At 40.6% G+C, this 25433-nt stretch overlaps 2 protein-coding genes, 1 non-coding gene and 1 pseudogene across 3 annotated transcripts; 3 read left to right on the top strand and 1 right to left on the bottom strand.

Annotated features, from left to right (window-relative positions):
* The first annotated feature begins 1627 nt into the window (after window positions 1-1627).
* LOC5506246 (UDP-galactose translocator) lies at window positions 1628-14580 on the top strand. Its single transcript, XM_032374638.2, has 4 exons — window positions 1628-1838; window positions 9538-9875; window positions 12681-12945; window positions 13722-14580. Exons 1-4 carry the CDS (start codon window positions 1820-1822, stop codon window positions 14147-14149), a joined length of 1050 nt encoding a protein of 349 aa, XP_032230529.1. The 5' UTR covers window positions 1628-1819; the 3' UTR covers window positions 14150-14580.
* Window positions 4644-9053, top strand: LOC125562900 (annotated as a pseudogene).
* LOC116614059 lies at window positions 13098-13362 on the top strand. Its single transcript, XR_004294340.1, has one exon. It is a non-coding gene; the product is annotated as a small nucleolar RNA U85 (small nucleolar RNA).
* A 1071-nt stretch (window positions 14581-15651) lies between the features above and the next one.
* LOC5506248 lies at window positions 15652-21717 on the bottom strand. The gene is given in 3 exon segments (XM_032374637.2): window positions 15652-17184; window positions 17445-21355; window positions 21585-21717. Coding segments are annotated over 3 exon segments (5571 nt in total). The 3' UTR covers window positions 15652-15657.
* Between the last annotated feature and the right edge of the window lie 3716 nt (window positions 21718-25433).

The following is a 25433-nucleotide window of genomic DNA, read 5'->3' as shown; positions in this document are numbered from 1 at the left end:
GATACAGCAGTAGCGGATCTAGGGGAGGGTTTAGGGGGTTTCTCTTTAGGCGCCAGAAAGCCATATATACTAAAAATATACCCTTTGTGGCTGAGCCAAATCCCCTTCGGAGAAAAGCTAGATCCGCCTCTGGACACAATACGATGCAACAGTCTCATTAATCATTTTGTCTCTGTTGTAACCGTATGTTACCGCCCTAATGTCAAGACCAAGTTAAGCCAGGCAGTAGGGTAACACGAAATCAAAATAAGCTATGATATGATAGTGGCAAAATCAGGGATTTTCACAGAAGACATCTCCTTCATAGAGACGTTTCTACCAATGCATAGTTGCCAAGTTATTGGCTATCCTTGAAATCCGGGCAGCAATGATAGTGATTCTTTGAATTCGACAGCCGAAGTTTAATTGAAAAGCACACAGTGGCGGTTCCAGGGGTGGTGACAGGGGTGGTGACGGGGGTGATATGTCACCCCTCTTGTTGGGCAAAAAAAGCATTTTGGAACAGCCGAATCCGATGAACCGCGATGCAACACTGTACAGGACCCGAAATGATCCCAGGACCCGAAACGATACCGAGGAGTCCCCGAAATCAACCCAAAGGAATTGCGGTAATGGAAAAAGGGAAAGCAGAAGAAATACTTGCAATTCTTGAAGCATAATTAAGGGTTAACAGCGACTAGATTTCTAAACAACGTGACTTAAAAATATTAAATTTCAACACAATACTTCTATTTATTACATTGCCCGGCGTTAAACCTATAAACAGAGTCTAAAACAAATACACAACTTTTAATTGCTACTGAAAGAAATACAGCATGTATAAACATAGCACAGCTTTGCTCAGAACATTCAAACTTTTGACCTTCCATCACACTCTAAACATTTTGCGGTTCCGACACATGACTCTGACACTATAAATCTCATTTCCGGTAAACATCACCCCTAAAAACTAATATTCATTCGACAACCTAAACATGTATTTCACCACGAAATTCTTGTTCACACGAGCGAATATTTACCGACACATTTTAGGCAGCCGGTTTGGCCGAGAAGATGGAATGACAAAAGCACACTGAGTAATGCACTCGAACAACCCTTCTACTACCGATGCAAAATATTAAGAGGATGTGGCTTTTGTTGAAAGCAATATTATGTGAGTTTTGAACTTCCTCATGTAGTCGTGCGTACACCCCGGCATGATCTCATGATATGATAGGTCTTTCATTCACCGAAGACAAACATGCCAAAAAAAAAACTTTAAAATATTTCGCTTCCTATAAAAAGCAGCATGTCCTATCTGTAAAGACTTTCTTTTATGGCTTGTTATGTAAAAATGATTTATCCACACCGGGTTCTTCAAATTACTATCACAAAGAATTGTTAGTTGACCCCAATTTCTGACTCAACCACTGTATTCCCCCGCAGTCGTATATTAAAATCTTAATACTATAGTTTTAGTTAATGTAAATTCCCTTTTAATAACACAAACAAAGCTAAATGTTTCATATGTTTTTAAAACTGAAAGCCAATCCTTACACATTCCTTTAGTTGTCCATTACTGTAATTCCTTGGGGTTCATTTCGGGGACTCTTTGGGATCGTTTCGGGTCCCGGGATCAGTTGGGGAACTTTTGGGGATCGTTTCGGGTCCTGGGATCGTTTCGGGTCCTGGGATCATTTCGGGTCCTGTACAACACTCCTGTCACATGATACTCTTTTCGGAGACACTATGATAGAGTTAGATGAAGTACTTAGCTTACTTTACCACAGAGTACAGCTGAATAAAATACTGCGGGCTCAGGTCTTCAACGTGTGACAAAATGGCGGAAAGTAAAGGAGGTTAGTAGAATGCCGAGTTTGATTTTTTTAACACCATAAAGGGTAATGTTTATTTCGAATTATTCATATAGTTATTTGTTAACTTGTTCTTGCTAGTGCATTTCTTTGTCCTTAGATTTCAATTCCTACGTTGTCTGTGAAGCTACTTAACAACAAATGCTCGACACTTTGATTCTTCCTTTTATTACTTACTTTTATATCTATTCGAACATTTCACTTTTTACATATATATTTTGCCTGAGATTAAGGCTTTTTACTTATATATTTTGCCTTAGATTAAGGCTAAGTTCAAACGTTGTATATTATTCCAGTAAGCAGATTCAATTCTTACACCTGATACAAAAAGCATTGTCAGTGCATTCACAGGTAACAGAAGCTCTCTATTTTTGCCTATTTAACCCATTGACTCCTGGCTTTTTTGGAGCTGAATTTACAAAAAACAGACTGAAAACAGATACCTCCCCCCCTATTCTGAGTTTTATACAGCCCGTCAAAGTCAAACACAGCTGCACCTAGTCAGCGGTATCCAAGCTTTCCAACAGTGCTTTGCGGTCCCCACTTTTAATCCCTCGTCGATGTGCTGAAGCCAGCACAAGTTGATGGTTGCTTGTATTTTTCATCAAAAATACAGCTATGAGCATATTAGGAGAGTGTCTCAGGACATCATGAAGTCTTTTGGGGCATAATTGAGTGCCTTGCTTATGGATATTTGCAAGCAAAGGTGGATTCATGATGATTTTTTCTTGTTTGGCTTTGCCCGGATGAGAAAATAATTTTCTAATGAATCACCACAGCTATCCTAAATGGTGTCTTTTCTGAAACCAAATTGATTGCAAAATTGTTTACACTGCTATTCTGGGTCTGTATGACCTGGAATTGATTCGTTTGGCTTCGGGGTGAAAAGACTTATAAAAAACCATCTGACTTTGGGGAGAGGAGTGTTGACTGGCCCTCCCCTCGTGAATTTTCCCCTGTATCTCCCAGAATGCTTTGCAATACGTAAACATATTTTCGTGGTTGTACAATCCTTCAAGGAATGGGCATTGTGTTTTGAGGCCAAGGAAATGTACCTGGAGGATCAGAATAAAGGTATCTATTTGTGTCTTGAGCTGTGTTTGCTGATCTCTCTCCCTTGTGTGGTATTTTGAGCGTTTTATTGAGAGGGGTGATTCTGCTTTTCTCTCCTTGTTCGATTTGAGATTTGTCAAAGAACCTGTGCTATTATTTGGCTTAAGAGTAGATGCCAACACCTTGGTTGGATGCATATCTGCAAGACCATTTATCCCTTAGACTGATGCCTGAGTATCTTCATCTTGTTGTGTTTATTTTGAATTTATGAATTTTTTGGGTTGTGGGTACTTCCCAAAGCCGGTACAGGCCGGTTCAGGGGTCAATGTGTTTACCAACACACCCTAAAAATCATGCTTGCCTCACTGCCTGAGAACAATGCATTTTTTGCAAGCTTAGGTGCATACAACAGTGTAGGCAAATTCTGCTTGATATACAAACAAGCCTCCTTTAAGTTATGGCTGATATTCTAACAGATAATTCTTATGTTAAAACCATTAGGGAAACCACAGGGAGCCCAAATTCTATAAAAATATTTGCCTTTATAAATTCAAAGCAGCAGTGTCAACCCACTTTTGGTACTTTTCCTGTATATTCACCGTCAAAGTAATCTTATCACAAAACCTTGCCTGAATCTGATGTTTTCTTGGGCATTTTTTTTCTAAAAAAGCTATGCATATCATCCCTATCAATGAGTCCAGTCATGTCCAAGTAAAAAAAATTCTATTTTCTAGGTTAAAGATATTCACTTGCTAGAAATGGCATATATGTGATCCAATCCACTGGTGTATGTCACAGCACAAGTCTAAAAAGGTCTAGTTATTTTGATTAAAATCTAGGGGTGGTTGATTAACCCATTGACTCCTGGCTTTTTTGGAGCTGAATTTACAAAAAACAGACTGAAAACAGATACCTCCCCCCCTATTCTGAGTTTTATACAGCCCGTCAAAGTCAAACACAGCTGCACCTAGTCAGCGGTATCCAAGCTTTCCAACAGTGCTTTGCGGTCCCCACTTTTAATCCCTCGTCAATGTGCTGAAGCCAGCACAAGTTGATGGTTGCTTGTATTTTTCATCAAAAATACAGCTATGAGCATATTAGGAGAGTGTCTCAGGACATCATGAAGTCTTTTGGGGCATAATTGAGTGCCTTGCTTATGGATATTTGCAAGCAAAGGTGGATTCATGATGATTTTTTCTTGTTTGGCTTTGCCCGGATGAGAAAATAATTTTCTAATGAATCACCACAGCTATCCTAAATGGTGTCTTTTCTGAAACCAAATTGATTGCAAAATTGTTTACACTGCTATTCTGGGTCTGTATGACCTGGAATTGATTCGTTTGGCTTCGGGGTGAAAAGACTTATAAAAAACCATCTGACTTTGGGGAGAGGAGTGTTGACTGGCCCTCCCCTCGTGAATTTTCCCCTGTATCTCCCAGAATGCTTTGCAATACGTAAACATATTTTCGTGGTTGTACAATCCTTCAAGGAATGGGCATTGTGTTTTGAGGCCAAGGAAATGTACCTAGAGGATCAGAATAAAGGTATCTATTTGTGTCTTGAGCTGTGTTTGCTGATCTCTCTCCCTTGTGTGGTATTTTGAGCGTTTTATTGAGAGGGGTGATTCTGCTTTTCTCTCCTTGTTCGATTTGAGATTTGTCAAAGAACCTGTGCTATTATTTGGCTTAAGAGTAGATGCCAACACCTTGGTTGGATGCTGTAATGTTTGGGATTCCTGTTTGTATGACCGCAAGGTTTTCTGGGTAACAGCAATAAACAACGAGAGTCCGCCATTACTGTTTATTCGTTTTGATCCTAAGGTTTTTCTCAAATACATTACATTTTTTGGCGACGAGGATTTCGGAAATGGCAACCTACGGCAAAATAGACGAATTCGACAGAGATTCTGATTCATGGGAACAGTATATCGAGCGTCTAAACTTCTATTTTGAAGCAAATGGAGTAACTACGTCTGACGATGACTTGAAAATACGCCGTGCAATCCTCCTCAGTTCGGTAGGGAAAAAAACCTACAAATTAATGTCTGATCTGCTGGCCCCAGCGAAACCTGGAGAGAAATCTTATGCTGACTTGTGCACCTTGGTAAAGAGCCATTTCAACCCAAAACCGAGTGAAAGCGTGCAACGGCACAAGTTCAATAACCGTTTCAGATTGAGCGGGGAGAACGTGTCTGACTTTGTAGCGGCTCTACGAAACATGGCAGAATACTGCAATTTTGGTGGCAGTCTGGAAAATATGCTGCGTGATCGTCTGGTGTCTGGAATTAACAATGAAAGAATCCAAAGGCGTTTGCTATCAGAAGAGAACTTAACTTTCAAAAAAGCTTACGACATTGCTTCGTCTATGGAAACGACCGCACAGCACATGGCCGATCTTCAATCTGCTCCTTCTACGTTAAGTTCAACGTCTGCATCTGTAAAAAAGGTCAGTTCTTCGCCCTTACCGCGTTCTAAAAGCGAAAATAAAGAGTGTTATCGTTGTGGAAAAAATCACCACCCGTCAAAATGTCGTTTCAAGGAGGCCACGTGCCATTATTGTAAAAAGAAAGGACATATTGTTGCCAAATGTCTCAAAAAAGCAAAAAAGTCGTCCGAGACAACCAAGCCAAATTCAAACCACCATCCAAAACAAGGGAAACCAGCAATTCATGTCCTGGATACTGATAAAGAAATAGAAGATGAAGATATATATCCATTGTTTGCTGTCAGTCAAGGCAACCGCCAAAATCCGTATTTAGTAGATGTTGAATTAAATGGTCTTAAAGTTCAAATGGAACTGGACACTGGTGCATCACTTTCAGTAATCGGAGAGGACATTTTTGATCAATTGAAGAACATTGAGGGTTCATCTCTCAATCTGCAAGATACCAAGCTAACCTTGAAAACATACACCGGGGAGACAATTCCAGTTTTAGGAAAGCTTGTAGTGGAAGTCAGTACAAGGACTTCTTTGAACACTTGCCAGTTATAGTTGTACAAGGCAAGGTGCCCAGTCTCTTTGGACGAGATTGGTTACAACATGTTAAGTTGTCATGGCCAGAGATTTTCCTAGTTCAAGTTGTATCCCCTGATGTGTCTGACCTGCTAAAGAAACATGAAAATTTATTCAAGGAAGGACTAGGGACAATTCAAGGAGTGAAAGCAAAGATATACGTTGATCCTCAAGCCAAACCCAAGTACTTCAAACCTCGCACGTTAGAATATGCACGACGTCAGAAGGTAGAGAGAGAATTGGACCGTTTGTTAGAAGAAGGAACAATTCGTCCAGTTCAATTTTCGGAATGGGCAACACCCATTGTGCCCATTGTCAAAGCTGATGAGTCTATACGCATTTGTGGAGACTTCAAAGTTACTTTGAACCAAGTTAGCAAACTTGACAATTACCCAATTCCTAAAACAGAGGATCTGCTAGCTCAACTTGGAGGTGGAGTGCAGTTTACAAAACTAGATCTGAGTCAAGCTTATCAACAACTTGAGTTAGATGAAGAATCAAAGAAGTACACCACTATCACCACTCATAAAGGCCTATTTGAGTACAATAGACTGTGCTACGGCATTGCCTCAGCCCCTGGGATTTTCCAACGCACAATGGAAAATTTACTGCAGGGTATTCCGAATGTTGTAGTACGAATAGATGATATTCTCATTGCCGGGAAGACATCAGCAGATCATCTCAAAAGTCTAACAGAAGTCCTGTCACGTCTGGACAAAGCTGGCGTCCGTCTTAAACGTTCGAAGTGCATTTTTCAAGCACCTGAAGTCACTTACCTGGGACACCGCATAGACAAAGATGGTATCCACCCCCTTGACGAGAAAATCAAAGCAATTCAAGAGTCACCGAGACCTTCTAATCTGAAAGAACTGCAAGCCTTTTTAGGCATGCTTAACTATTACGCTTGTTACATACCTAACATCACTACAATACTATCTCCTTTACATCAGCTGTTAGTCAAAGACACACCTTGGAACTGGAGTGAAGCACATGAAAAATCTTGGAACCAAGCCAAGTCCACACTTCACTCTTCACAACTTCTAGTGCATTACAGCTTGGAAAGAGAGTTAACCCTTGCTTGTGACGCATCACCATATGGTCTTGGTTGTGTTATTTCACATGTGATGGATGATGGGACTGAACGTCCTATTTCATATGCCTCACGTACTCTGTCCCCAGCCGAAAAGAACTATTCACAGCTCGACAAAGAGGCAGCAGCCATCATGTTCGGGGTGAGGAAGTTCCACTCATACTTATATGGACGGAGTTTTACCATCTACACTGATCACAAACCCCTGCTGGGTCTGCTACAGTCAACTAAACAAATACCGACCTCAGCCTCACCACGCATATTGAGGTGGGCGGTATTCCTGTCAGGCTACTCATACACTTTAGTATATCGAGAAGGCCAGAAAAATGGTAATGCCGATGGCCTGAGCCGGCTGTCATTGCCAAATGAAACCAGAAATGTTCCAGTGCCGGGCGACATTATGTTTGTAATGAATCATCTTGAAGTCAACACACCCGTTAAAGTCAAGGACATTGAGCGTTGGACCTCAAAAGATCCTATTCTTAGTGCAGTACGACACCAAGTAATGTCCGGTTGGCCCAATTCAAATGATCGCATTGAGTTCAAGCCCTACTCTTATAGAAAGCACCAACTTAGCTGTCAGGATGGCTGTCTACTCTGGGGCTCTCGCGTAGTCATTCCTCCTCAAGGAAGAGTCAAGCTTCTCCAGGAACTACATGATGGACATCCTGGAATGGTTCGCATGAAAATGTTAGCCCGAAGCTATTTCTGGTGGCCTGGCCTGGACGCGGATATTGAGCAAAAGGTGAAAGATTGCACAAGCTGCCAAAGTAATGCTAAGGCACCTTCTACTGCACCCCTACATCCGTGGGAGTGGCCGTCTAGACCTTGGTCTCGCATACATATTGACTATGCAGGACCTTTCGAAGGACACATGTTCCTGGTGATCGGTGATGCCTATAGTAAGTGGATCGAGGTATTCAAGACAAACTCCAGTACTGCTGCAGTAACCATCCAGAAGTTAAGAGAATGCTTCTCAGTACATGGACTGCCTGATATCATTGTATCTGATAATGCAACTGCCTTCATAGGTGAAGAATTTGCCCTTTTTATGTCTGAGAATGGCATAAAACACATCACTTCAGCACCTAAACACCCAGCATCCAATGGATTTGCTGAAAGATATGTTCGCACTTTCAAGGAAACAATGAAGAAGATGGGAGGGGAAAAGGAAAACTTAGACACGAAGTTAAGCAGATTTCTACTAAGCTATCGTACCACACCTCATGCAACCACTGGTAAAACACCTGGTGAGCTATTAATGAACCGGAAGCTGAAGACGCGCTTGGACCTGGTAAACCCCCTTAGTCAGGACACAATTCGCACTCGTGTAGAAGATAAACAGCTCGCACAGAAGAAACAACACGACAATCTAGTGCCACTCAGAGAATTTCAAGTGAATGACCCAGTATTTGTCAAGAATTTTTCATATGGTCCAAAGTGGTTATGTGGAACAATTATTCAACAGTCAGGACCGGTTTCGTATGTCGTTCAACTCAGTTCAGGTGGAGTGTTTCGACGACATGTTGACCATCTTCGCCTGAGGACAAGCACACCCACAGTCGCCAATGATCTTCAGAGTTCAACAGAATTGGCCCAAGTTCCAATGCAAACAACTGTACCCAAGCAGATTCCAGAGGAATTTAAGGAACCTGAGATCACAGTTCCAGAACCTTCATTGGAACCGAAGAAGACAGAGCTTCCAGCTTCTGAACCTGCAAGTACTCTGCGAAGAAGTACTCGACTCAAAACCACACCTACTCACCTCAAAGACTATGTATGTTAATTTTAAGCAGCATATCACACACTGTGTACATTTTTCCGGATCTGATGGATTGACAACTTGTCAAGAACTTGTCATGGACATTGTTGTTGTTTTTTACTTATTGACATGTTGTGTGTATAAATTTGATAGTTTACTGGCCTCAGCAAGCAAGTATCTTTTAGTTGTAAACTTGGGTGGGGCAGTATGTAATGTTTGGGATTCCTGTTTGTATGACCGCAAGGTTTTCTGGGTAACAGCAATAAACAACGAGAGTCCGCCATTACTGTTTATTCGTTTTGATCCTAAGGTTTTTCTCAAATACATTACAGATGCATATCTGCAAGACCATTTATCCCTTAGACTGATGCCTGAGTATCTTCATCTTGTTGTGTTTATTTTGAATTTATGAATTTTTTGGGTTGTGGGTACTTCCCAAAGCCGGTACAGGCCGGTTCAGGGGTCAATGTGTTAAGTATCTTGCGATAAAGCTTATATGAAAAAAACAAAAAATGAAAAAATTACTTGGTTGAAAAGAGAAATGTAGTTTATCAATTATTTAGGTTTACATTTTTGCATGTTCTCTGGCTGTATGAAAGGTTATTTGGTGTTTTCAAAGAATCCCAATTTAACACTGTTCAGGACTGAGTCCAAGATAGGAAACTAATTTCAAGCATACTTCACACTTAATCATTCCACACTTCCTTCCACTTAATAACACTCATGAATCAGACATACAGTAACCTTAACTTTGCATTTATTTACAGAAAGCGGATATTGCAGTATCAAATACCTTAGCCTGCTGATCCTTACACTTCAAAATGCTACCCTTATATTGACAATACGCTACTCTCGTACTCTCCCTGGGGAGATGTATGTCTCCAGCACAGCAGTGATTATGGCTGAAGTGTTTAAAGTTGCTACTTGCTTGGTTATATTGCTTGTGATGCAAGGCGGAGTGTTAAGCTGGCTCAGACACCTCTATGACTCAATCATTGGTCAGCCTATTGATACTTTAAAACTTTCTGTGCCTGCCTTAATTTACACAATTCAAAATAACTTGCAATATGTGGCCATATCAAATCTAGATGCAGCTACTTTTCAGGTAAGTTACTCATGTTTTTGCTTTTATGCATTTAATAGTTATTGTACAGGTCCACCCCCTTGCTATACCTATTTTAACCATTTGATGCCAACCCCCTTGAACATTATCTTCTTGCAAGAATAGCCCAATTTCTAGTTCCACTATGACCGCTGGACTTACAGACTAAGGATGCGTAAATACAGTGTAAGCCTCGACTTGAGGCAAATTTCATGCGCATACCAGCGAGAATCCTCTGGAACTTGGAATAAAACTATGCAAAAACCTCTGAATACTTCATTATCTTGCTGGTATTTGCAAACGATTCACCTGAAACCGAGGCTTGCACTGTATTTATGCGTCCTCAGTGCCTATGACCAGCAGGCACAACGGAACTCAAAACTGGACTATTGTGCACATACTTAAGATATATAGTTTAAAGTATAAATTCAAGCAACATCCTGCCGAAAAACCTTGACAGAAAAGCTAATACTGTAAAACAATCAAAACAGATTATTATATCGTTTTGTTTATGAATCCAGGCTGTTGTGTTGTGTTAAAAACTGACCAAATAGGACGGGGAGGAAATGGATAAGCAAAAAAAAAAAAACCCTACCAATCATGACTCTCGATAAAAAAAATAAAGACTAATATATTGCCAAACACTCTAACAATTAGCCTACCTTACGTTTATTGGTATTTTTAGCGAAGAAAAACTCAGCGCGATGCGATAAGCCTCCGCCATCTTTGTGTTTGTTTCAAAATGACAGAAACAAGAGGGAGTATCAGGGGAAAGACCACAGGTGCAAGGAATTCAACAATCCCAAATTAAATTTAAGATTGTGCCAGCTATTCAAATCTTGATAACAAAAAACAATGACTAAAGGTAAACTTCTCTTGCTACTTTCTAAAATTTCAAGCTTAGCTGCAATCAGCGTCAAAACTGTTGAAAATTTTAGCGCTTCAAATGCAGTTTCAGATGGAAATCTAAACTACGTAGCATAGTGACTTTGATATCTTCCCCTCTCCATCCCAACCCCCTCTCCCCCAAATAGACGGCAACTTTTAATGGGGGGAAGGGGGATGTGAGTAATAAAAAGTTCCCATATTGTAAATTATTTCAGTAAGACTACTTTTTAAAGGGCATTTTCAACAGGTTTTGTCGCTGATTGTGGCTGCATGTATACCATGTAGCGTTTAAACAACACTGAAGCAACTGTATATCACTGTCGCAGCATTTCCTATCTATTAGAAACTTCTAGTAATAATTTGTATACTTATAAAGTGTTATGGTATTGTTTTGGGTATTCTTTAATACATTGTTGGATCAAGTATGTTTGCATTGCTGTGAAAGTCAAGTTTGAGAATTTTTATAGGGAAGCTTTTGGTGTTAAAATTAAAGTGCTTTTTGGACAATTAGTTTTGCATCTTTTAATAGAGATTTTCTGGTTGGGGAATTTTGAGATCTCAAAATCTTTAATTACACAGCTTGACAACCCCACGTGGATTAAGTAACTCGATCCTTCTGTTTACTGTTTGATATATAGCATAGCATTACAGCTTAGTGCTTAGTTTCGTTTGCAAGCTTCAGAGTGTCCTACGTACATAAATCTAGTTTTCTGCCCACCCTCCCACCCTTAGATAGTGGTGGGCAGAGAGGTCGTATTTCTTTTCGGTGGTAATTTTATTGTTCTACCGGTTGTATACCCACGCGCCTCATGACGTTATGGTCACCCGCGCGCCTCATGCACCATGGTCTTGCTAAATGTCCTGCCGAATGACGTCATGTATTTATACATTTTTTAGGTTAGCGTAGGAAGAGAGGGCCGTTTGTTAGAAAACCTCCACGGTTTAAATGTAACCCTCCAAAAATAAAGAATATTGTATTGTTGTATTGTATTTATATTCACTATTTGGGGATATAAAATTGTCAGTTTTTCGATTGCTATACTCAGACATGGTAGTCAAAGACATATTTATTTGAATTGGTTGGTTTACTCAATCTCAGACATTTCAATGAACATTTCTTCACAGAAGTATTATAGGTGAGTCCTGAACTAGTAATATTCAAGAGATAGTTAACTTATAACATTGACTCTAAAGCACTTTTACCATAAATGATAAATAAACAGCTTACTTCTTTTCTCTTTAACATTCAGACAAGCCCAGTTGAGTAATTTTGTCTAATGGTAACTAAATAAAAAACTATAGATAATAACTAAATAGAATTTATTTCAAGGACATACTCTAAGCACTCCATATTGTAAACTTACTGTACATCAAAGCCTAAGAATAACAGTTTTGATAAAATTACTAAGGTTACTTTTTAAGACCAGTTAATTCATGTCCATTGGATAGTTAGAAAGTATGGGGTATTAATAGGACATTTGAATTTTTTGTAGAAATTATCTTAGTGACAGGATAACAATATGTAATGTAAGACATTTCCTTTAGTCAACATGAGATATGTACCAGTCCATATAGTGGAGGCTATATAAGTAACTGTGGATTGTGGATATGTATACTGAGTTTTGTCCTCATTTTTATTTAAATCATAAGGGTAAGCTTACTGTATCTCTGCAATGGAGCCCCAACGGCTTAGATATATCATAATCAATCTTTAGTAACCGTTAGCAGTGATCATTCAAAGTATCACTAATCGTAATGAATTTAGAAATAATCTTTAGGAATTTACTATTGCCTTCTACACTTGAAAACATCTTATTAGAGAAATCTTATTTAAAAGAATCCCGAGTTCACGCAGCCATGCATCCAGTTCATTTTGCAATGGAGGTATGGTTTATAACTGCTTTCTTCCACTTCCCCTAGGTGACATACCAGCTGAAGATTCTGACGACTGCCCTCTTCTCTGTCCTCATGCTGAACAAGTCCCTGGGCCGACTGCAGTGGTTGTCGCTGGTCATGCTATTTGCTGGTGTATCCATAGTTCAGCTCCAATCAAGCTCAACTAAGTCTTCTTCAACATCTCAACCAAATGCAACAATGGCTCCCTCTGCAAATCTTGCTACCAAACAAAATGCCTTGCTAGGGTTTGGAGCTGTGGTCATGTCCAGTTTATGTTCTGGTTTTGCAGGTAATGCGTTGAGGAAGGCCAATCATGCCACCATTTTTAACTTCTGCACTAAACAGGATAATTGTACAACAACTTTAAACACACAGACACATATATATGGGTTGTACTTGGACAGTAAAAGATGTGAAGTTTGCACTGTACCCTTAACACTTGCCAAGTGATGATAATCCACAGATCTGAAATGATCCACATGTTCTTTATGAACATTTGAAAACCAGAGTCTTAATTATGATCTGAATCTTAGTGGGTGTCTGTGAAGTGGACACACGCTGTAAAGGCAGACCTAGAGTGACACTTCTGTGCTGACTCTAACGGGCGGCCGACTTGAGAGTTTGTCTCCTGCTTATCCAGCCAGGTGACAGTCTGTATTTTTAACCGACATGATGCACATGGATGATCTTTAGTAATCTGATGGCTAGATGTGCGGGGTACATAACACCTTGGGTAGTCCTTAGAAGGGCTTGGGTTACCAGAGCCATAGTGGGGAGTGGGGCACTGGCTGTATGTGCCTAAAAATTATTTTGAAATATATAATTTCCATCCGCCAAGCAATGCTTTTCAACTCATGGGTTACCCCAAAATACAGAGCTGTAGAAGACTTCAAAATTTTGAGGGCACATGATACAGGGACTTTGTTAAGGGGGCACAGTTAAGCATCTAGTTTTTTAAAAGAACAGTGGGGGTGGGGGAACAAAAGCCATTTTGGCCCTTTCCCTGCACTTGCTACCAAAGGTACAGGCTGAGGATCAAGATTTGAACCCACTCTTTTTCATTAGGTGTTTACTTTGAGAAGATCCTGAAGGGGACGTCTGGGTCTGTGTGGCTTCGTAACGTCCAACTTGGCGCATACAGCACTGTGATTGGTCTAATTGGTATGCAGCTGAATGATGGTGCAAAGATTGCAGAGAAAGGATTTTTTCAGGGCTATTCCTCTCTTGTCTGGAGTGTGATATGCATGCAGGCTTTTGGTGGTCTGCTTGTGGCTGTGGTTGTCAAGTATGCAGACAATATTCTCAAGGGTTTTGCAACATCCTTCTCTATCGTGCTGTCTTGTATTGTGTCAATCTACCTGTTTGCATTTCACGCCAGCCTGCAGTTTGTAGTTGGTGCGGCGCTGGTGTGTACGGCTATTTATCTTTATAGTACCCCGCCACAGCAACAACTGCCTCAAAAGGGCAAACTGACTCCTGCCTCGAATGTGTAGTACAGAGGAATCCTGATAAATCAAATTGTGTAATCCCAGAAAAGATCCAATCTTCCCAGATCCCACCACCCACGGGGATAGTAAAAATTATAGTGTTTGTGCGTTCACTCCAGACCACCACCCTTCCCTACAACACCAGAACTTCGAATTCGCTCTCTCCCTTCCTATTGATCTTATCTGGAATTACTACTCTTTCTAAAAGTGCCAAAAAGTAGTGAAGTGAGTATTTCAAAAAAAATTATAGCTAACAAATGATATAGAGATCGCGGGCCTCCATCGCGGGCCTCCACTTGTGATTTTAGCGCCTTACATTGGGTTTGGGAGACTTCAGTCTCCCTATTCAACATGTCTGGGTTATGGTAAGGGTCTAAGTCTTTTTTATACAGATGTGGTGATGTATACATGTTTTAGTGACAGAACCTAATTAAAAAGAAAAAACAAACATAATAATATATACATAATAATATCTAAAACTGAAAACGAACTTCTGGACATAAAACATAAAATATATTATAAAATGATGGTTGAAGGCTTTCATAGAAAGTGCTCAATACTCGAAAGTAGAGCGGTGTATAGTGTTGGTTTGAGAAAAATACAAACTACATAGGTTTCCCTACAGGTCTGTTTCGTGGTTGCCCACTCATCAGAAATCCCCTGATGAGTGGGCAACCACGAAACAGACCTGTAGGGAAACCTATGTAGTTTGTATTTTTCTCAAACCAACACTATAAAATATATTATATATATATTATATATATAGAATCAGTTTTTTTTTATTAATGCTGTGATGATTGATTAAAAAAGGTTTTACGTGGTCCATGTCTTATCTTATTTCGCTGGTAGATCTGATTCACACAAATCATACCCCTATTTCACTCCTGAAATTAGTTTCAAGGGAGAGTACATTGCGTTTGGTAAAAAGGAAATTTACGCGAATATAAGGCATCGTCTTATTTGCTTTAGGCTACCATAGCAGAAATATCTGATGCCACCCTGGGTTTCAGAGGCTAAAAGTCCACTATAACCACCATCTGCTAGAATTCCACAGAATTCCTCCACGAATTGAACTATTCTGGGTGAGAATGACTTATTTAATTTCCTTTAGCATGAAATATATGCTATATCTGTGTTTTCAGATGATTTACCTGCTAGAATGCCTTGAAGGTGGCTCTAGTAATCTTGCAAACCAGGTGAAGTGTTTCTTCGCTTGACTCGACTGACTGGCCAAGCGGATTTATGTGAAAATCTCATTTGAATTCAACTTCTATTGGTCGAGCTGTTTAGAATGGCTCGCCTTCTGTTTCCTCCATGTTAAATCATTGATGCAGAGCTAAGCGAAATGTATCATGAATGTTCTTGTGAAAGATCTTGATCATGAGAATGTATGGTTATGGTAAATGTGTTGGATTTATTAAAAGGAAAGCTGTTTGTCGTTTTGTCTTTAAACTGTCTCCCATTAGGATTCTCATAAGCGCCAAGCTGCAACATTTCTTTTTTTTTTCTTTCATCTATGATACCCTTTCTTTCCATGAGAGCCTCCCTTGCACTCCGTGACATGAGGGCATCTCCATGATGTTGTCCAGATGATTGATGAAGTACTTCGTGCCTACTCCTGTATATGCTTCTTCCTACCCTAAGGGAAGGGGCTCTGCAGACAATAAGCTGCGAGCGGCGTTGATCGATTTAATGGCTTCATTCAGGATGAACCTCTGTCTCTTGTCACTCGTCTTGTGTATACCAGGAGCTAGGTTGCCTCCAGTGACAGACTGATAAGTATGATCTGAAGGTACACTACGTATGCTATCTCTCCGCGTAAGTGGATCGTCTTTTAAAACTTCGTAAATATTGAGTGCAAACGCCATGAGTTTCTGAGTGGCGATGTAGTAGTTCTGTCTGCGTTTCTCCGTGCGACGTAATCGGGCAACAAGTTTGTTGATCTGTTTTTGGACGTCTTGGCATTTTTGCACCACCGTCGAGGTTACTGGTACGTTTGCTTCTTTCAACTCTGCAATATTCAGTTCAAGTTTCTTAATGGCTGACTCATAATCGTGTGAAACTGCTAGAGTGTTTCTTTTGGAAGTTTCCGCTCTGGCCACCTTCCTGTGTAGTGTCATCCTGTTTTCTTTTGCTTTCACAAGATCCCTTCTCACATTTGCTAACTCCTCTTGTACCCCCTGGAGCACCTCGGCTTTCTCATTTAGCTTCTTCTTAAGGACACTCACTTCGTCTTTTATCCGGTCCTTTTCGGTAAGAAGCGTCTGGATCTGGACATTAGGGACACAGTTTCCAAAGCATTGAGGGACGGTGTCTGGTAGTGAAGATGGTGTTCCACATTGGGTGGGAAGTGTTTTACAAGTCTCCTTTATCCGAAACGTATTATCGTTGATATCCTTTATCATTTTCACAAAATCTTGATAGTTTACATAGCTGTCAGCATCTATACCAAGCTTATACCGCCAATCAAGCCTTTGATTTTCTGTGAGATCAAGCCCCAGGAACGAAAGGGCCGACTCCATCCTGGACAGATCCACCCTATTATTTGGCTGAAGTGTGAGTGAGTTTCCTAGATAGTTGAAAGACGTGTTTGTAAAACAAGCTGAACTTTTACCTGGTATAGTCATTATTTCCGCCATTGGATTCCGAGATAACTTCCAAGATGCTTCACTTTTACTAGCATCAGGGGTAGAGCACTGCATAGGCGGGTACAAGTCCTCTTGCACACACTGGGTCAGGTAGTCTTTTGAAAGTACTTCATCAGCCGTACCACCTCCATCTTCTAGTAGATTCGGTAGCGTTATGCTCTGACAAAGCGAGTCATCCGTCACGTATAGGCTGCTATTGAAAACATTATCAAACATGTCTCTCTCAAAGCGAATCACCGCATAATTGTTATTAGTAATGGCCCGCGTAAGCTTACATAGCACCGACTTGACGTGTTGCATCGGAAGGGCATCCAGCTGATGTTCATCGATGGCTAACAGACGATCCCCCGGCAGAAGACGTCCATCCAAACCAGCGTCACCTCCCTCCAATACCTGCAATATACATACTGATGAGAATACAATTCTTACACATCATCAACGATGCAAACGACGTCAGAATTGTTGGGAAAACACGAGGTAATTCGCATGCAAACGATTGTGTGTGTTTCAGCAGACTTACTTTATCCACGTCCAACACTATAGGTCAAACTGCAATATCAAATACCCACAACTTATCGGATCCTGTGATTCTGTTTTTTTCTTTTAATGCAAAAATACAGCTACATTTTAACGTCAGAAGGTATAAAACTTACCGCATTGACCATGACTCCATTCGACCCTTCTTTCACCAATATCCTCAAACCACGTGACAGCGGGACAGTGATCACGTGAATGGCGCATTCGTTTAAATTCCATTTGTTACTTTCAGGTGGATTCAAAACCTGTCCCCGTGAAGATGACCTCTGTATGGCTGAAAGCTCAGGAGACACTTTTATACGAATATCATTCTCCATCTGTTCCTGAGGGTCTTGGCGATTCCAAGTACCGACGCGTTGTACTTGTCTGCCGCACAAGTCATTTTGCAAATTGTAAATTAATTTGGAGAAATCTTTACTCGGTTCATCTCGTCTATGTTGGCCATGATCGTCATACTGAAAACTATGGAGTTGAGCGCAGTCACTGGAATGAGGTTGTGCTTTACGATGATAAAGCCTATCGTCTGAGCTGTAATGGATTCCGTAACAACGTCCACGATACAAACTTTTCTGTCCACAAGAGGGGTGCTCATTTGCAATTGAAGCATTTGATTGATAAAAACCCTGATGGTCCAAGTTTAATGCTCTTGGGGAAGCTCTTTCGGTTACTTCTAGGCAAACGGCAGAAGCTCTTTCGGTTACTTCTAGGCAAACGGCAGAAGCTCTTTCGGTTACTTCTAGGCAAACGGCAGAAGCTCTTTCGGTTACTTCTAGGCAAACGGCAGGCTGTTGTGACATGGAGTCATTCTCGAGATTTCTGGCTCCTTGCTTGGCCATCTCTGTGTACCTCGACTCTTCTTGTAAGACCGGTGGTCTCTGGCACACGTTATGAAGTGTGATCTTGTATGTACTATTTCCGCCACTTTCAATATCTGCGCATGCTCCGTGCTTAGTCATCTTTCCGCGCCTTAAATCTTTATAGACAGACAGTCTCTGATTTTCCAATCGCTCTGTCACTTGGTTGCTTTTAGAACCTTTGCATTTTGTGGGCAGCAACAAGTGTGACACGCCATCTTGAGGGTCCCATTCAGGACTTGATTGACTGTTTCCACTTGCAGGTACGCTCTTTAACGCTGTATCCTGCGTAATCGTTCTGTGAAATGGCTTACCATTAAAGGCCTCAGTGGCAGGGGATGAACCACCACATGGATCACTACAGTGCTTATTCCTAAGAGCATGTTTTACGCCTTCACGATTCAAATCAACATCTTGGTTAAATGTTTGTGCAGCATATGCCATTTTCTCTGCTTGCCTTGCTGGTTGGCACAGGAACGTGTCCTCTTGGAAAACCGTCTTTTTTTTAGCGTTCTCTAGAACAAGCCTATCTTCTCTAGACAAGCCTATCTTAACGGAAGGTAGGGACGATGCACTGTCATCCTCACCAAATGTAATATGCGGCTTATCTTTCTTCATCGAGCGGAACGATACATCCAAAAGTTCATGAATATCGGAAATTTTCTCTAGCATCCCAATTTCCTTTTTGTATCTACAAATGGACTCATTGATGATCTCACTATCACTTTCTGTCAAATCAGCGCCAAAGTCGTGTCTTAACAGTTCACTTTCATCGACTAGCCCTGAGGCACCCTTCCCGATAAAGTTATCAATGAGTAGGACTTCACTTGCGCTTCTACCACCGAGTGGTATCTTCCCCGAAGATGATGGTATTATTCCAGAACATTTATCCTCGCTACTTTTATCCTCGAAATATGGAAAGTCTAATATCTTATGATGTTCACTTCTATTTTCTTCTACACTCTTCGGCGGTGACTGCCGCCATTTATCAGGGTGATTTTGAACAGTGATGTGCTTTTTTGTCTTCATCGAGTGATATGAGACCACGTCAGTGCCAGGTGATACCGACTGTTTCCTTCTATCAGGACATTCAAGAGAAATATCAGCAGACAAACTCCCCATATTTGATTTGTCGATCCTTTTATTTAAATCCTTGTTTTGTGGCTCCATTTTGATCTCCTCTTCTGCATTACACCAAAAGTCGCAAATACTTGCTGTAGTGTCACAGGTGGTGTAGTGCAAGTAACAAATCTGCTTATCCGCCCCATCTAGGTCTGGAGTTCTGTTGAGTACCCTGACACCATTGGCTTCAGCAATATTCTTATTTTGCCCAAGAGGTGGGATCACAGATGAAATCAACTTCTGGTCCAGAAATCTCTTCTCCACAGAGCTTTGGCACGGATGGCTATCTCTTAGCGCCTCTATAACCGGTTTAATTCTGTCTTCGTTATCTATCGGTTGTTCTGCTAGCGGCTTCATTGGAGGTTTGTCATTACAACATTGACTAAAATACACGTTTGAATCACTGCTGCTTTGGTGAAGCCTAAAACGTCTTTCATCCTGTTTACGAGCCTCGCTACCTTCTGCGGTCTTGAATCCCTCACGTCTCTGGAAGACGCTTTCTCGTAATAAAAGTTTACCAGAGGAGTTTGATATACTGCGTATATCGTTAGATTCGAGTCCTTTTTCATGAAGTTTTCCTGTTTCCTCTGAATTGCTATAGTTTGAAGTCGGAGTTCTGTTCATAACAGTATTTGCTCCCAGAAGAGTCTCCATATAATCAGCTTTTATCAAACTCAGTGATATATCAGTGACATCGGAATGACTTTCTTGCATAGTGGTCCTTGTTTTTCCAATCGATATTTTCTTTTCGCCAGGATTGTCATTACACACTCCACGAGCCCTGACCACATCTTCTAACGGAACATCCAAGCTCATTGATATGCACGTAGTAGTGTCGTCATCACTCTGATCGTCACCAGATTGATCAGTGAGTGTTGCATTCCTTTGTTCATTAACTCGACTATCTTGAATATCTGAGGCATGATGTGGATTACAAACTGGACTGTCTTGATTATCTAAGTCATTATCTAGATCAGAAACTGGACTACCTTGATCATTAGGATCACGATCTAGACCACGAACTGGACTACCTTGAATATTAGGGTCACTATTTAGATCATGAATTGGACTACCTTGATTATCGGGGTCAATATCTAGACCACGAACTGGACTACCTTGAATATTAGGGTCACTATTTAGATCATGAATTGGACTACCTTGAATATTAGGGTCACTATCTAGATCACGAAATGGGCTACCTTGATTATCGGGGTCAATATCTAGATCACGAACTGGACTACCTTGATTATGTGGGTCACTATCTAGATCACGAACTGGACTACCTTGATTATCTGTGTCACCATCTAGATCATGAACTGGACTACCTTGATTATCTGTGTCACTATAGAGATCACGAACTGGACTACCTTGATTATCTGGTTCATCGTCTAGATCACGAACTGGGCTACCTTGATTATCTGGGTAACTATTTAGATCAGGAACTGGGCTACCTTGATTACCAAGACCACTCTCTGGATCACAATCTTGATCTGAAGTGGCTTCATTATCTTGGTCACCATCTGAACTACCTATTGAAGAACTTTGCCTTAAAATCTCTCTTAAATCTCTTTTTTGTTCTGATATGTCCACTTTGCCACTACTTCTTGTGAGTCCATAAGAGTCCAAGGTCTGTCCACCTATCTTGTACAGACTCTCGTCTCTTTTATTCACGACTTTAGGCTTTAGTGTCACCTCCTCGTTGGCGTCTCTGTCGTCCTCATCCTTAGTGAGTCTTCTAACATCGTCTTTCCTTCTAAAAGAAGCAATGGAATACGCCCCAGAATCTTCATCACGGACTGTTGCATCTGTCTTCTGGTGTGTATGTCGTGAGTGCACCCTTAGGCTGCTAGGTAATCCGGCCACTGAGTGACAGATCAAAGCTCCATGCTGATGTCTGTGAGAATGTATCTCTGCTCTGCCTCTATGTTCCACATACTCATTCCTTACTCGCACCGGTATTTTGCTCGGCTGACTTGAACTACTTGAGGATTCCGGAACTTGTCTTTCAATCAACACAGGGATTGTAGACGTTCTTCTTGGCTTAGCTTCTCCTACACAAGAAATTACCCTTTATGTAATCATTTGAACGGAAATTGCTATCTACAAAATAGACAAATTCTGCTATCACTCAAAACGTTTTCTCGTGAACTGAAATAGCAGTAGTTTTCTCCTTTAGTCAAAACAATTGAAAGCGTTAATTGTTTTTTTATTTGATTGTAATGCGAAATAGCTAAAACAGATCGCCGGCTCATCGGCCTAGATTGCTCTATCGATCATTACCATTTTGGCTCGCTTGGTTTCTTCCCTCATCAAAGGCCTCTAGCAGGTTGCAGATGTCTTTAGAAGAATCGACCAAACTTTGCGAACTTGCCAGCAAAGTATCACCTCCTTTCTCTTGCTTTATTTCATCCATGCTGGGTAAATTAACTCAGCTATCACAGGAAATGAATTAAAAGGAAAATCGAAATACAAAAAATGGTTTAAGACTCATGACATAATGATCCAAGGTATTTAGGATACGACAATTTTTCATTATTTTTTCATTGAGTCCTTGATAAAACACAAAAATGATTAGGTTGTGTGTTAAGAAATACCCGCTTTAGGTTGTCTGACCAAAAATACCTGTATCCACCTCTAAGTAAGACGCTAGGCGGTTCCCGTGGGCTGAGGTATTACTACGGTACTTATTTGTCTGGATCACCGAGTCATAATAGCGTTGAGTTGTTTAGCGTTCTCTTAGCGCGTGGCGATATTTAACATGGGAGCCCCCCTCTGCTCCTCACAATAGAAAAACACCATTAGCGGTGAAGCTTCTAACGCGTCAACGCCTAATTATTCCTTTAATGATTCAAACTCGCGCGCAGCTGCGGGCTTAACATGACATAATATGTTCATTAAAGAGCCCAGGTCAGCCACACCTTGTTATTGTTTTCATTCAGTATTTAAGAACAAATTATGTGAAGAAGTAAATTTATATACACATTTACCAAATCCGATCGTACATATCCCTATTGTTCTCCCAAATCATTAGATTGTATTTTGATATGGTGGCAGAATGCCGGCTGAATAGAGAATCCTTTAATAAATGCCAAATGAAAACATTTAATTTTATGTGAACCTCGAGGCCACAGCGTTTTAAATAACAAACTAAAAAAAATCAACTTCAGATGGCGAATTACTAAAGATGGAGACTTAATAAAGATGGCGACTTACCAAAGATGGCGACTTACTAAAGATGGCGACTTACTAAAGATGGCGACTTACCAAAGATGGAGACTTACCAAAGATGGCGACTTACCAAAGATGGAGACTTACTACATATGGCGACTTACCAAAGATGGAGACTTACCAAAGATGGCGACTTACTAAAGATGGCGACTTACTAAAGATGGAGACTTACCAAAGATGGCGACATACAACAAGGGTGCTGGCAGATGTTTTTTGTTTTTTTTTTTGAAAAAAAAGGGAAAAAAGCTTTTAAAACTTTTCAGCGTGAAAAGCAATAATGCATCCCGTGAGTTATCCATTAAGTCGTAGTCGTAATCCTCGGGGACCCAGGGCGACCCGGAGACCAGAAGCAAACGTGCGATGTGCATCAAGCAGTGTGGCGACTTAATCATTTTTACGGCCGCCAAAATGAAAAATGATGGCAAAATAAATCATTAATTTTCTTTGCGAGACTCCTAGAAGAATTGGCCAAGTAGCAGAATACTGTAAATTGGACACCTGATTTGAATTAGCTTTATAAGAACCTTTTTTATAAGAACGTCCGGCCTGAGATTTCACCAAATTCGTATGACATACTAAGAACATATCGAGGCTCAGATAGCAGCAAAAAATGTTTTGTTAGTGTGATCGTTCAAAAAATGCAGGATCAAATTGTGTTCCTAAATAGCAACCTTAATTAAATATAATTGTTATTACTCAACTGAATAATTATGTTTTAAGAGATACACATAGGTGACCTTCAAAAACACGCTCGGTCAATCTCTTGGAAGCCTGGGTCTAAGGTCTTTTCAGATTAGTAAGAAAAAGATTTGACCAAGCGATCAAGTTTTTCTTGACAAATTTTTGCCTCGAGTCTCAACTGGGTCAGTGCGCAGTTCTTACAAGATGCAATTTGATTGGGCAAATGAACAATATCCGCACCTCGACACAAAGAACGAGAAGAATAGAGACAAAAGAACTCCATTGTAGAACAAAGATAATAGGAGACAAAGCAGCTGCGTACTAACTCTCTCAATTGACAGGAATCAGCCTTTTTCACCATGTTTTCTGTGGATCCGGGAGCGGGAATGGGTATCAATGCCCATATAAGGCAATACGTACGAATGAGTCTTTTCTATTAGGATCGCCTTTTGAATGTTTTGCACTAGTTATGACTTAAACAGAAATTTAACATAAATCCGGTAAATAGCGCAAAAATCGATGTAAAAAAATTGTTGCTGTATTTCCAGCCGTACCTTTCAATTCTATACAGAAAATAGGTTATTTCGGTGTATTTTGTTTTTAAAAATCCCCCCCCCCTTACCATTAGGAACTGAGTAGGAACTGACTAGGAACCAAGAAGTTTTAGGAACCAGCATCCCCGATGTGGCCCTAGGCTCAACTGAAAACTAGACGTTTTTATAAAAAGAGTGCATAGATAGAGTAACGAATTCTGATAACTTTTTAAGGCCCAGGGCCATAGTAAGAGACACATCACCCGCCTATTTACTAATCAAATCGGAATGTTCCTAGGAAGTTGACCCTGCTCATTGCACAAGGAAGCTACATTCAGGATGATCCAAGATTAGTGACGTCTTCCACCAGAATTTCAGAAATTTCTAGAAGCGATGTTTTCCCCCTGTTTTAGTGTGTCATGTCCGCAGTATTGTGAAAAGGCGAAAGGAAGTTAAACTGTTTAAAAGCGGGCTTTTTGCTCTGGTCATATCCGATGTCGTTTATAAAAATGCTGAGACAGCACATTTTAGTTCAAGTGCGAGTAAAGTCTTTCTGGTTACCACGTGCTTTCGTCTCGCACCAATGTTGTCTCATCTCAGCGGTCGGTTGCACGGGGCGATTTCACTCGTGCTCTAGGAGCAAGGGCCTAGGGCGAAGGTAATTTCTCGCATCCAAGATGGCGTTAGCGCTGGCAAATGTTGGGTTTTCTCCGCGATATAAGAACAGTCCACTTTACAGTGCACTACAGTGAACTAGGAATACTAGGACTTCCACTGTTATCAGTAAGTATTATTTTAAACTGATTGTTGTAATAGATACAGAGCAAGCACTAGAATAGGGGCCAATTGGCATTGCCTTAGCAACAGGTATAACTGGCTTATGTTATGATAGCAAGGCGAAGTGAAACGGCGCATTATTCTTGCGTAATGTTTGTGATTTCTTGACAAACCTTCACGTTAGACAAAAAGGCTGTTTTGTGGATAGTTTAGAAAGAGTTTTACCCCAAACAGAGTACTTCGTCGGGTTGCGAAATGTAAAAGAAATTATTTGTTTAAGTTTTGCTAATGGATTATGCTGTGTTTATATCGGCCTTTTCCGACAGTTATAAAATTGATAATATTCGTGATAGAGAAAGGAATACTAGAAAAGATAAGCCAAGACTTCAAACATAGGCCTTGCCACTTATAGAGAACCTAAATAAACCATCCGGCACTCGAGGAATTTTACGTCTACCCCGACGACCTTATTATAAGCATACGACACTAGAGCAATATTCACTAATTTGTCAATGTGATAAGCAGAAGATGAAAAGACTGATTATCAGCTAAGAAAACAAACAGTCCTTTGTGGTTGCGAGTGTTTAGTAAAGCTCTTGAGATGAGCCCCAGACAAAGGACCACGTGTAACCATCACTTATCGCTTTGTTTCAGAGCTTTGTCCCGGTTAGGATATCAATCGCGGGTTTGGAACACCCCAATGGGGCACACAAAGCAGTCTTTAGGTGGGGTGGGGGGGAGGCACACACGCGATGATAATTCTGCAGGCTTAGCTTTAAGTGGAATGCAAGGCGGTGAAACCCTTGTGGTGTATGTATACTATAAGGTTGAAATCTGTGACTATTTTCATATAAGTACATAGTTAACTAAAACTTTGAGGATATGCAAGGGTAAGCACAAATGGAATACA

The sequence above is a fragment of the Nematostella vectensis genome, chromosome 1 (genome assembly GCF_932526225.1).
Source record: "Nematostella vectensis chromosome 1, jaNemVect1.1, whole genome shotgun sequence".
Classification (NCBI taxonomy): domain Eukaryota; kingdom Metazoa; phylum Cnidaria; class Anthozoa; order Actiniaria; family Edwardsiidae; genus Nematostella; species Nematostella vectensis.
This window is presented reverse-complemented; position numbering and strand designations above follow the sequence as displayed.